This window comes from Gallus gallus, chromosome 4 (genome assembly GCF_016699485.2).
Source record: "Gallus gallus isolate bGalGal1 chromosome 4, bGalGal1.mat.broiler.GRCg7b, whole genome shotgun sequence".
In the NCBI taxonomy this organism is placed as follows: Eukaryota; Metazoa; Chordata; class Aves; order Galliformes; family Phasianidae; genus Gallus; species Gallus gallus.
In genome coordinates, this window is record NC_052535.1 from 62,729,323 (window position 1) to 62,743,870 (window position 14,548).

A 14,548-nucleotide genomic window follows, 5' to 3' on the forward strand; every position below is an offset into this window, starting at 1 on the left:
TATGGGAAAGCAGGCTGTATGACTCACAACATGCAATTTTAATAATATACACTGCAATGATAATAAGTTTCAAGTGCATTTATTTTGAAATAAAATACATATATTCATATTCTACATTACATATATTATTGTTATTATTAAATATGAAAAAAATACTCTTAAAAACTAATCTGACATTTTTCACATTCTATTTTATACCGTGTGGCTACAGTCAGGAAATATATAGAAAAATAACAAAATTGTCTCAAGCCAGTCATAAAAGCAAAATGCACTGTTGCCTACGCTAAGGAAGGAGGCAAATGATGATGGTGCTACTGCCTACTCCAGCGGGAGGACCACTGGTGAGAGGGCAGTAGTGACTGAAGAGGAATGAGGGGAACTCCTTCAATAACACCCTATCCCTTCTTCTCATTTTTTTTGTTCTTCATCACTGAAGTAGCAAACTGGGTTTTACTCACACTGACAAGAAGCAGTGAGACAGCTCCGCGTACCAAGATGATACATTGAATACTAACGATTCCCTAAATCAAACAGAGGGATTACATCTTATCCGTGTCCTGTTGTATCAATTCAAGAACCCCTATACAAACGTTTTTTGATTCTTTTCATATTGTCAGTAGTTTAAGGAGGTCAGGGTGGAAATCTGGTATTTATAGTGAAATGTAAATTAAAATAGCGTCCTTCAAAAGCTTTCTGAACTCACTTTTTCTTGAAAGCTACATTTAGAAAGACATTCTAATTAGCACTGAGGGGAAATTTCTTAAAAAACATCCTGTTTTTCACTTTGTTTTGATTTTTAAACAGATAATTGTTACAATTAAGGATTTCTGAACATAGCTGTACTTACGTAGATGCTATATATTCTTCTATTTGCACGTGATATAAGATGATATCTGAAAAATGTGCACTAAGCATAATTTCAAAAAGTTTGCTTGCAATCATTTGGAAAAGATTTCACAGAATCCCATATTTGTAGGGGTTGGAAGGGATCTCAGGAGATCATCGAATCTAAGCCCCTTGCTAAAACAGGTTCCCTACAGTGTATTCAGTTTGAAATATTTCAGGGCATAGATTGTTCCTAAGCAAATACAGATGTATTCAGCATCCAGCCCACCTTTTCAGTAGTGAAACAAAAATTGTGTTCATGTTTCTTGAGCTCTAACACACAACATATAATAGTCACTTTGAAAGGGAGGAAGAAAAAAACACTGCTGCAGAATAGCAAAGAAAAAAAATTAAGAGGAAAACTCAATTGTAACAATGTTTTTATGACTGTTTCAGTATTATCTAAACATACAGAGCATGAAAGGTCACGGTGGCTACTGACTGCCTATAGTCTCCATCACCTTAGTAAGGCCTAATTTATGTCTAGTACTTCATTTGACATACTCAAAAGTTAGCAAGTGTTGCTCTGTGCTGCTGCATGCATTCATATTTTGTTTTGCTTTTTCATTTGACACAAACACGAGTTGTTTATTTTTCAGATGCTGCATTCCAGAGTAGTGAATTAGACAACTATAATTTCTACTCAATGCCACGTCTTCATATAAAAGTGCACTATTCACAAGAAACACAATTTTACTCTAGCAGAAATATGTAAGTGAATATACACATGGAAACAATGTTTATAATAAATATTATAAAGTGTGTTACTTAACAGGAATTTGAATATTTTTACTTCCCTTCAACATACTACACATAAGACATCTTAAAATCAGTACAATTTTTAAAGGATTAAATTAATAAAGGTAATAATAAGACTTAGAAAATCTGAACATTATAGTTCATACAGTACCTCTCTTAGGTAAATACCTATCTTTCACATTATAATCTATAATTTTACCGTAACAGCTTTGTTAACTTCTAAGAGTAATTTGTACATTCATTCATATGTAATTTGCTACATAAAACATTCTCATTCCCATTTTAGCACAAACATTTAATAGCGTTCTTCTGAAAGCAAATTCACAGTCTAAGTTGACATAGGCAGTTTCTCTCCATTGCCAAAATGTTTTCTTAGTCAAGTGTATAATAAGTGTAATACTTATTTTTGTTTTCCTTTATGTGAGAAACATGTCTCAAAATAACAACAAATATTCAAAATGCATTCTTACGAAAAAGACTTGTGCCAATCAGACTACAGCTTGTCATTGAAATGAAATACATACTGAAAAGTGGCTGTACGAATTCTACACTTCGAGTGGAAAAGCAGTCCTGTGTTCTCTACTGCAACTGGAAGATTCGTGATTCACCTGGGTTAGCCTGTTCTTCAACCAGAGTTTATAGGAATAAATATAGTTCTAACCAGGGCACATAATCCTGCTTTCTTTATCTCAGCATATCTCGTCTCCGAAATTGTTTCCATAGATCTCTGAGATGTTCACTGGTTACAGTCATCACACAAGAGTAATATTCCTTCCAACCATACTTGGGACTCTCCTGTGAAAAGTGAAAAACATACAATTGGAAAAAGATACTTTCCACTAAATAATACATTAAATTTTAGTCAAACTCATATGGACTTGATATATGTTTTAGTATTAAAATCATGAAAGATCAAATACTTCAATGGCCCAGAAGTACTTAAAGTAAGGGCTATAAACCTATATGTAGGGTAAGTTTTAAAAATACATCCTCACCTCACAGCACAGAATTAGCATTCAACAAAAAGCCTACTGATATCAAAAGCTTCAAGAGAGGACTTCCTCTTCATTCAAGTATGTCCTACTTTCTATAGTTTTGTTTCTCCCTTCTCTGTGCTGACATTGCACTAAGAAGTTCACCTCTAGCACAAAATAAATAGAAAATTACTGATGTTCACGAAACTGAGGCATCATGAAAAGCCAAATAAAATCTAGGTAGATGATACGAATGCTTCTTTACACTAGGACACCTTAAATCCTAAACCGCACTGTAGTAAACTAACATTAATAAGTGCTCTGGTCACGGATGCCCCATCCCTACAAGTGTTCAAGGCCAAGATGGGGCCTGTGGCAACCTAATCTACTGGAAGGCATTCCTGCCTATGGCAGGGAGCTCGGCACTAGCAAAGCTTTAAGGTCATTCTGTGATTCTATGGATAAGTGAACACTGAATAGAGAGGAATAATGGCCCACACCTGGCCTGGAAGTCTCACTGTATGCTGTCCGTAAGAATCACCGGATCTCCTTATTTCTCCCATTAAGCCACACTTTTTTGATAGCACATACACAAAGATGGAGCAGGATTAAATATTAGAGCAAGAAGCAGGATAAGGAAGGAATAGGAATTATGTAGGTAACTCCAAGGCAGCCCTCTTATTGTAGATGAATTAGCAGCATTTACAAATAATTTTACATTGTAATCCATCAGTATCTGGAGGCAAATAGTTACAGTGTCAAGGTGAGAGATTGTCTGATAGCTGATTTTGGTTAAGCTGTGTGAAGTTGCTTAAAATATTGTGCCAACACAGTATATTAAAAGCAATGATTACAGAACGAAGCCTACATTCCATATATTCCTATTACTCATCTTGTATAATTAAAAACATAGAATACTATGCAGAAGTTGCAAATATTCAGAAAGCTATCTAATCAGCACTATAGAACAGACTTCAAATGAAATACTAGAAGCAATACTTACAAGAAAGTAATTCAGTTGAAATTTATGATGAATTTTATTAAAAATGCATAACTTGCAAAATGCATTGTGTTATTTAACAAAAACACATTCAGTTGATTAACCACTGCTCTAAGATATGCATTTCCTTTTTATTTTATTAAACAAGGTCAGAGGAATATTTGTGAAAATCAGTAAAAGAAACACTGAATCACATTTACTGTTCACTTACTTCTAAATGTATGTCACTGTATCTACTGCAGTGTACTAAACTTACAGAAGTGACGTTGCTCACATTCTCTGATATTTTCACATTCCATTGGAACATTTTCCTACCAATGTATCCAGATATGTTCTTAAGGAACTAGTCACTTTTAGCATCAGAAGTCTGAGTTCTGTAACTTCCACTTACATTTGAAAGATGAGTACGGTGCGGCTATCACACATTTCTCACTTCATCTATTTCAGAGATTAATTAAGTTTAAAAAACCCAAAGGAGCTGTCAATTCTTTTTTTTTCTGATAGACGTATTCAACCATTGGGTTGGAAGGGATCCTTAAGATCATCCAGTTCCAGTCCCCCTGCTACATGCAGGGACACCTCCCACTAGGTTAGGATGCTCCATCCAGCCTGGCCTTGAATGCCTCCACAGAGGGGCCATCCACAACCCTGCTGGGCAACCTGTTTCAGCATCTCACCACCCTCACAGCAAAGAACTTATTTCTAATATCCAGTCTAAACCTTTCCTCTTCCAGTTTAAAGCTGTTTCCCCTCATCTTATTGCTACACGCCCTTATAAAAAGTCCCTCCTCAGCTTTCCTGTAGACCTCCTCCAGGTACTGGAAGGCTGCTACAGGGTCCTCTTGGAGCCTTCTCTTCTCCAGTCTGAAGATCCCCAACTCTTTCAGCCTGTCCCTGTAGGAGAGGGGCTTGATAACCTTTTGCTCTTGGATAGCCTTTGCTTAAAACTTTCAGAGCAGAGTTCTCTTCTGAATTCTGTTTGTCAGTTCTCTGCGAATGTGATTTCTATGTTCTCCCTATAGGAGAGTACCTGCTGATGCCAAGCCAGGTTCTGTGCCCTGTAGCAAGATCAGTGTAGAAAAACAAGCTCTGCAAGAATACTGTCAGCTGCTTGGATCACACCAAGCTTGTATAGTTGATCTCCAAGGACAGATTTTAATTATTTATTATAAGGGTATAGCATTCTATATGCTGTGAAGTAAATGGCATTAGTACAATGTGGAGATACACAACACTGCATGCAGTGTACTGTTTTACACCATTTCAGTGTGCCAATTCAAACTACAGTATAACCAGTAATAAGTATGCCAACTATCTTCATCTCTTTCATCAGTTAAGTTTACCACAGAAAGTATATCACTTCTCATACTTTAGCTTTAAGTTCCCATTTCCATTAACTGACATTTGCTACAAACTTTAAGAAATATTAACAAATTTGAAAAAAAAAATATAAGCTATGTACCATTTTAAACAACTCAGAATAGCTAACAACAGGATATGCTAATTTAATTCATCACAAGGGACAAGGAGCAGTTGCTCAAGTGATGAGCAGTAGCTGACAAACATGTCTGTAGGGAAGAAGGAGTTTTATATATATGAGGCTTATATTGTATTCTTCACTGCACAAGGAACAGATATCTGATAGGTACCAGATAGATACTAGAAGAATTGTTGTTACAGCACCCAGGGGAGTTACAGGTGGGAAGAAGAGCAGGTTAAATTAATCAGCCACCTCTATACTACTGCCTGCAAGGCTGCCTGTAACCACGCTAGAGCACTGAATTAATTTGGTTTCTCTGTGCTGTCTCCCAGAATGTACTGTAAACATAACATTATTCAATTTAAAAAATCTTCCTTGAGAATAACCGTGTATTATGCAGAATGACAAAATCTCCCACTATAGATCTACATTATGTATGTGCATGTCTATTTATTTATTTATTTATCCAACTTATTACATCTCAACAGGCAAATGAATTAATTTACTGCCTAAATTCAGGTCTTTGTCAAGGTGTCTAGATATTCAAAATGTATGTTTTTATTACAGTCTCTCTTTTTGCCACCAAGCTATTTTTACTATGCTTGATGATTAGACATTGGATTTTTCCATGTCACTGCATTTTGCTCCAGTCAGTCACATACCATTCACTGAAATTATTAGGAAAGCATCATGGCTGTACAATATTTTGACAGTTTCCTGCCAGAGCTGTTCATTATCTTGGAAAGTTTACAGTTTAAACAACATATAATATGTAATTACAGTGCAGACTGTACCTGGCAATGTAAAAATATACAATCTAATGAATGGCAGAATTAGTGTGAGCAAAAGGGACTCAGTAGGTCAGACTGATGGTTGGACTTTGTGATCTTGAAGGTCTTTTCCAACCTAGATAATGCTACCAGTTTTAAAGATGTGGGAAAGGAAGAAAGAAAATTCTGTAAGAGTCAGAAGTTTGATTCAAAAATTTATCTCAAGCCATTAATTTCTTCTTATGTGATTGTTAAGTAGGATTACTAAAATGTTGTTTTCACTATTTCATTAGTCATCCATTAATCAAACTGAGAAATAAACAAACTGTTTGTTAAGATCAAATTTCCTTTTTTATTCCTTGCATTTTAGTAAGGTATGAAATTTCCTAGAAAAAAAAAAAGGTATGAAGACTTTCCAAGATGACTGCTTGGGATACATGGCATGCTATACCACAGGAATGGGTCAGTAGTTTAAATAAATTCTCTCTCTCTTACCTACCTTACACAGAGGTCTACAAAAGAAAAACATCACAGCAACCAGTAAGCTACCAGTCTGAGAAAATGGAGCCCACCTCTCATCCTTAAAGGTATCTGAGGTGAGCCATCTCCTCAGATAAACAGGATCCAAGAAAACCCAGCTGAGTATAGCTAGACTGCCTGCTTTTCTGCCATGCTGTTTCGACGTTAGGATAGAAAGACTTAAACTAGAGGCATCTGAAGATGGTTATTAGACCAGAAATCTCAGCTTCGTATCATGACTCAGAATTGAAAACATTGGGGGAGCCTACAGTCAATACCATCCAGGTCAAGAGCACATGAGATGCACTGGCTGCTCCACTGGTCCACTCACAGCACACTATGGGGTTTTGGGCTATGGGGTTTTCTGGCACATCACTTTGTTCCTTCCCATTGACAAACATGGGACCTACATTAGCTTTTAACAGTCTTCACAGAAACTGCTGCAAAGCCTATAAATAGGGAAAAAGTGCTGGCACCAAAACTGTGAACTGCAAAGGAGACAAGTCTTGGTTTATATAAGGGAGTTTAATATCCAAGTGTCTACCAACACATTTCTGCTGCATCCACAGTGTGACTGGTAGTTTCACAATATGACCCCAAAATATCCACACCTGCGGTTTTTACACTCCACAATACAATTTAATTTGAATATTCACATGGTGGATTTATAGAAACAGCTAAGGTGGTCATGTGTGGTCACAGTGTCTGTTTTTAAAACAGCTAGTGTAGAAAATAGTGTGCAAAAACATTATTGCTTTTGAAAGCATCTGCATACATCGAAGTAGAATCAAATTACTAACAGTCTCTCAAGGAAAAAAATCTGCTTTTCCAATCTTCGCTGGTAAAAATCTATTAGCTAGAGGTACTTGAGAAATTACTGAAAAGATGGTCACAGGACAGACAGAAAAAAAAAAACAACAAAAACTACATAAGAATACTTTTTCCTACTCTAAACATAGCACAAAATTGCAATTGGCTCACAAAACACTGACAGCATGAATTATTGTCAATTCCAGAATAAAATCCTAACACCTCAGTGAAAAACACAACATGACGTTTTGAGCTGCTACATTGCTTACAATCAGATAACCTACTCTTGAATTCTGAAATGGAAAACAAAGCAGCGACAGTTTAACATTCAGCCATTCCTGCAGGCATGCCAGCACACTCAGACAGGGCAGCTAACACATACCGTAACTTATCTGCTATAGAGTTCCTTCCTCACGCAGGATTTGAAAGTAGTATACCTCTGTATAGGTTTGTAGCCCTGTGGAGCAGAAGATGGAGAAGTGCGCAGGTGCAGACAACATGTGAAGGCAGCAGGTAAGCATAAGACAACAGTATCATGAAAATACAAAAAAATGGCTTTAAGTGACAAGTAACTAGAAGATACAGCATTGTAGGTTCTGGGTAAAATGGTTATCATTTAGTCATTATAGTCTGAATCTTTCAGGTAAAAAAAAAATGAAATTTGTAATGGAAAGGGAATCTATTTACATATGTTTAAACTGGAAAAAAAATCATTTTAAACCAATCAGCAAATCATTTCTGCATATTTGCGTAAGTTTATGGCAATACTCTGACTGACCACTTGGTGGCAGCTTAATATACTAGTTTGTTTCAAAACACTAAACAAAGTTTCAGGTTACTATACTGGGCTCCCAAAAGAGAGAAATTGCTTTCAATAATCTCCTGAAGACATTTGTTTTCTCAAAACATACTTCAAATCATAGGTGTATGTTAAAATGAATATTTATGATGTTCCTGTAAGGGGCAGTACCTGATTCTTTTCAAGTTTATAAATTTATGGCTATGCTTTTAAGTAGGACAAATAGGATGCAGAACTTTGAGAATTCCAATTTCACCACACTTGTGTAACACTTCACTTTTGATTTAAGTATCTTTTCGTTAGTCTATCATTACAAAACGTCCTCTTCTATAGCACATGGTTTTGTTAGTGAAATCTGTAATTACCCCAAGGTTCTGGGCAAACATTTTAATAGAACAACCATTTAAAAAGTTGAATGACTTCAAATTACAGACCTGTTCTAATCTGTTATTTTTAGAATTTTTTAGAATGGTACCCAGGAACTACACTGATCTGAGCAGGCAATAACTGTAAGTTACTTAATATTAAAATCAGGCATTCACACTTCATTATAAGGTTACATTCTGCCAAGGCAAAAATTTCCATGTTGCTAAAAACTACTGCACAAGTGGAAATAATGTTCTTTCATCTGAATAACACAGCTGACCAAATCTTAATACGGATTCAAAGCACAGTTATTAACAAAGATTTGTTAGTGATATGTTAGTTTTGATTTAGCACAAGACAGTGTTTGAGCCCACCACAATGTAGGAGCTAAAGAGTAAACTTTTGCTTATTCTAGCCTCGCTAAATATCCCACAGTTTTTCATGTACAAACAATAGGACGTCATTAATGACGCTTTCCACCAATTAGTTCTGGGCAAAAAGTTCTTGTGTCTTCTCTAGTCCTCATTCTAAAACTAGATGGGAGGAGAAAGGCGTTATTAAAATAAAAAGGAGGATTTCTACAGTTTTCATTTCACAGGCCACTACACGCACCCAGAAAAATCAGCTTTGTGTGAGCAAATCTTACTTGAAATGACAATTGGTAAGCTCAGTAATGTAGCTGTCTTGGAATGTTTTCTGAATAATCAAACAAGCCTGAAGGTCAGTATATTTAGGAAAAACAAAACTGAATATGGTATTTCTGGTCACTGAACAATAGAACTAAATTGTATCTCCTTCTCTGCAATCCAGGAGATATCTAATATCTAAATAAAACTAAGCATGATTTATGAAGGACAGTGCTACTCATCCTCACAACCCTGTGTATTCTCCATAGGTTTTTATGGAGTTCACTAGAATATTTTAAAGAGGCCAAGGCAAAAGAAATACACATGCATAAATTTAAATAGTGCTGGATGACAGATTCTTAGGGATTATACGTGATCTCTTTCATGCATTTTGTGGAGTAAAACATGTAAAACATTTACAAGAATTGCTTAGTAAGCAGACTGTGTCCTGGTTAAATTAACATACAGTGGCACACTTACAATTGGTAAACAATTAAAACATATAGCTGAACATCTTGAAACAGTTATGAAACAATTATCATTCCCACACGATAATAAAAGAATTTGAGGACCAACAAGAAAATAAGCTCATCACAAATACAGTGGTTGTTATCCACAGTTTTATATTAGATTTATTAGATTATAATATTGCAAAAAAAAAAAAAAAAAATCTAATCTAAATAGACTCAGCAACACGGAAAGTTTTAAAATTACAAGCAGAAAGCTAATTTTGTGTGACTAAAATTACATTACAGAAGTAATATACCGAAATGTGAATTATAGAAATCATCATATACATCTTTTGGAAAAATTGAAGTTCAAAATTTATGTCTAGCTAGAGGGTTAAGCTGTAGGTAAGAACAGCACTTTGCATTTGATTAAAAATGTTCATAGCTGTTATATTGACAAAGAACTGTGACTTCTATTGATCATACTCTTTATTTTCCTGCTTCCATACAATTTCCTACACTGAACCTGAAGATGGCAGCAAGGCCTATACATTCATCTAAAGGAAAAAGTTGTACATACGATTTACAAGCTGGCTTCCTATGAACATTTTCTGCAAGCAGTTTTCTGCCCTCAAGCTTCTTGTAACTTAAAATGATAGATACAGGGTTAAGTTATCAAAAGCAACTTTGAACCAGAATGCAGTGTTTTTCAGCAGAACTTCACTAATTATCTGAAAATTAAAAGTATTTTCCACTGTAGCTCTTTCCAACACTCATTATCAATACTTGTTATCTTAAACAATGCTTTGAAACAGCTGATGGTGGACCTTTACCTGAACTGGCCAATTTAGAAAGACAAATTCTCTCTTCCCTGAAGATAACTCAGATGTTATTACCATCCTTGTCAGAGCTCTTAATGCCAATGTATGAGTTGCACAATACAGAAGAAATGACAGAATGACAATATACAGTGAATCGATCATCTCCATTTGATTAGCATACTATGTGTTATGTGTTCTTTATACTGCTTTTTAATTTAAAAAAATAACCAAGAATGTCAGAAGGCACTTATCTTACAGACTGCTTTAGGATTGCTATAAAATGTGTTTAAATATATGAACCGTTGGTTTGCAACATATCCATGCCACAGGTCAAAGTAAGAGGTAGTAAGTATTAAAATCAATTAATACAAATTTAAAAGTCAAAATCCTTACCCTAAACCCTCGATTAAGTCTATCTTTCATAATGCCGATAAATTCTTTGTAACTCAATTGGTCATCTCTGTCGACGTCAAAAATCTTGAATACTGTGTTCACCAAATGTGGTGAAAGCTTTACACCCGTGGCTACATAAACAGCACGCTTGAATTCATCTACATAAAGGAAATATCAGAAGAAAAAGTAAACACAGAAATTTAAACTTTGAAATCCAAGCAATCTTTTAAACTAAGTTTTCACACTTATGCATTAAAAATAATAAAATTTGAAAAACAGAATTGAATTTCATGGGTCTAAGGCAAGTAGTTCTCAGCTATTACAAAATAATACACACAACATCAAATATTTTGTATGAAAGACAACAGTAGATATACTACACTATATCTAATAACAAAACCAGAAAATCATATTATAATTAAACTTACATTACGTTTATGTTGATGACATTTACTTAATTGACAGAACAAAAGAAATAGAATTTAGGAAACAGAACACAGAAAACCAAATATCCCATTAGTAAAGCTACGTGAGGTAGGACTACACTGGTGCTAATGCGTCAGACTCACTGAGATGCTATTTGGAGTGAATACACAAGCTTGACCACTTCAATTTGCACTCCCCCATGCATTAAGGATTTTCGTTGACATGTACCTTTCAATTCCTCCTTACTGACTTGTGAAAAAATCCATTCCTCTTTGAACCTTCTGACACTGTTTCCTTCTACAAACTTCAGAGCAGCAAGCTTCAGAGATCCAGTGTGTAAAGATGCTTTCACTTATTTTAAGCTGATCTCTTACTAGTGTCATCAATTGCCTCTTAACTCTTGTACTGCAGGATTTGACAGCAAACTGTCCTGCATTCAGGTTATCCAGCACTTACACGACTTTCTAAGGCTTTATTGTATCTCTTAAGACTGAGACTTCTCTCTAAGCAAGAGTCCTAGCTTTTTCAGAATTTTACTTGAGACACTAGAAGTACAAACTGGGAATGAAAAGCCAATTTCCCCTCTATTTTAGTCAACAGCTCTGTATGTTTGTAAAAAAAAATATTGTTAAAACTCATCTGACTTTTTATAAATACTTACCTTGACCTATGGAACGACTTGCAAAATTATACATTTGCATTGCAATTGTAAAGTCTTCTAGGTTGTTCAAGAACTGGAAAAACGATCTAAACTCATCAAATGTGATACCCTAATGAAGAAAAGAATGTGTATTAGCACAATTAAAAGTATCAGTAATGACAACAAGGGAATAAACAAACCTTGCCTCTACATACATCTATTTCATTTGAGAACAGATACTACAGTCATTGAAATAAACATGTTCAGACTGAAGTCAGTGAAGTACAGAATTTGGATCTTGTCAAGAATGTAAGATGTCTTTCCTATTTTCCACTACAATAGATAGCAAATTCTTATTAAAAATACAGTCAGAAATACTTGTCTACTACTTCAGGCTATCTCAAAAATTCCATGAGGATTATTAAGATGTGGCAATTAATACTGAGAATGAGTCTAGGTTTGTATAAATATTGCAATGTCTACTAATGAAAACCACTGCAAACCACTGTTATTTATGTGTATGTGCATTCACAAAAGTATATGGAATTAATAAATATGACCTAACGTAAGCCCTATATTCTAAGGAGAAGATTTTACATATCCAGATTTAGCCATGTAGATCTCTTGAGTTGATACTCTTACGCCTTATATTGCAGAGCCTGTCCAATTTTAAAAAAATTTTGACCAGAATTCAGAATTTCTTCTATAAAAGTGCAAAGTTTTTAAATAAGCACTTTTCCCTTTTCTTGTGGTATATGCTCTGCTTTAGTCTTGTCCTAGCTACCAATCCATAGACATGATAGTTTAGCTCTACATCAATATTGAAAGAACCTTAAACAGAGACTTCGGATAAAGCCTGGACTGAATTAATGCTAGAATAATATTAATTTCATCCTTTCCCATCCTTTGTACATAAAAATGAATGTGGTTTATTTATTTTTTTATTTTATTATTTGGACAGATTGTATTTTACTAGAGAAAACTGTCATATTAATGGACAAATTATGTTAAAATTCATGGAATCTCTTTAGGAGCTGGTATTTGTACTAATTTCAGGTGCCAGAATGAATCACTAGATGCTCGGCATCCACTTAGTAAGAAAACATACAGTGAGCAGGCAGCATGCCAGCTGAACATTTTAACATGACTACAGTATGCCAAATGATTGTTAGCTTTCTTTAGATACTGCTACATAGAGCACTATGAAAGCTTAACACTGCCAGCTGTGAAAGTAGCTGCTTATTATTTAACAGGCTAGACTCATTTTCTTTTAAATGGAATCCTCTGGTTTACATTAGTCTTGCAGAATATCAATATACAGAAAAAAGTAGTAATTTTATAATGTTGGAATTACAGTGCTATTTCAAGTGTAAAAAAGCACAAACATACGAGCAATGCCTCTAGGGTAATGAGAGACAAAGTCCCATTCTCAAGCAAGATCGTTGCCACAGGAATTAACTTTTTCCACCACACTGACAACACTTTCACCAAAACAGTGATATGGCATTATGAAAAAGGGCAATGTCCTATTTTAATTAATAGATGTATAGCATATGACATTTAGATATATGGCAGTGGGAAAGTGCCAGGATATTTCCAGAATACAACATAAGCAAGCTTCTAACCAAGTGACAAAGAGTTCTACATGGAAGTTACTCTTAGCTGAGTAGCCCACTAGAGATCAAGAGAACACTAACGTGGAAGACTTGCTATTGGAACGGTGGTATTGGAAGACATGTTTAAAAGAAAGTGTCTATATTTGTACTTACTTGTAATAAGATTTACCATTCAAACAAGTATTTCTGTTTATCTATGACAGCCATTATTTTTTAACTGTTATGCAAGATTTTTTCCAGATTTTTATACACATATAAATCTCGAATTTAATGTTAAAAAAAAACAACACAAAAGGAACCATGAAAAAAAGAGCTTTATACCATTTCTGCTGCACAGTCTTGGCTTCATATATTAAAAGTTGTACAGTCCTTTTACAGAGTACTTAGAATTGAGCTCCTCAACAGCTGGACTGGCAACTCAGAGAGAGGGTCAGTAAGCAGGAACTCCACTCCCAATCATACTGCTGCTTTTAAATCTTATCAGGTACAAAAGAGATAGCTCTGCATTCTCCTTCCATTCCCCAGTCATTAATAAGAACCACACCATCAATAGAACCATCAAGAACCAGAAGCCATCAATAACTTGTATACAAGTGATCCACTGTTAAGACTATAATACAGCCAGATGAAGTATGTCAGTGTTATTTCTGAAGAGATGTTATTCAGGTGGCAATGTAGAAGAGAAGTAAGGGAAAGAGGATTTTTCAAATACCTCATTGCTAGAAAATTCTTTTTTTTTTGTTTAAGTCTTACTCTTTTGTGTCATTTAAACTGAACTTGAATGTAATATAAAGCTTAAAAATGTTACTAAATCACATAACGACCTTAATTACATAAATAATTTTATGTTCTTTACTATTCTACTTTTTAGTCATCAATTAACCTGAGAAATGTAAAATGCACAGATTATGAATAGAATAAATTCCTGGTGCTATAGAAATTGGTGACAGAATCTCAGAATTTAATTCCAACGAGGTTATGTTTCCATCTTGACAACACTGGGAGTAGATGCTGTGGCTCACTACTGACCTAGTGTGGTTTAACCCAGCAAGCAGCTAAATACCATACCACCTTTCACTCACTCCCCCTCTTTCAGTGTGGGATTGTATACACATATATATGTACGTATACGTGTATATACATATATGCATATATGTATGCATACAAACAGACTAAACAAGAGATGCACAAAAAATGCTCACTACTTGCCAACCA

The 14,548-nt window shown here is 35.0% G+C and overlaps 1 protein-coding gene across 5 annotated transcripts in view; it reads right to left on the reverse strand.

Moving 5' to 3' along the window:
• Nucleotides 1–63: 63 nt before the first annotated feature.
• MICU3 (mitochondrial calcium uptake family member 3) overlaps nucleotides 64–14,548 on the reverse strand; it is a 48,195-nt gene continuing 33,710 nt past the window's right edge. For 3 of the 5 annotated variants that reach the window (XM_040699408.2, XM_040699405.2, XM_015285646.4), the window contains 3 exons: nucleotides 11,739–11,847; nucleotides 10,652–10,809; nucleotides 64–2,439 (listed from right to left, as the gene is read on the reverse strand). In XM_040699408.2, the coding sequence (XP_040555342.1) occupies nucleotides 2,329–2,439; nucleotides 10,652–10,809; nucleotides 11,739–11,847 (378 nt within the window). In that variant the 3' untranslated portion in view covers nucleotides 64–2,328. Of the gene's footprint in view, nucleotides 2,440–7,579; nucleotides 7,655–10,651; nucleotides 10,810–11,738; nucleotides 11,848–14,548 lie in introns of all 5 variants that reach the window. The other 2 variants (XM_040699407.2, XM_040699406.2) reach the window with 1 other exon arrangement.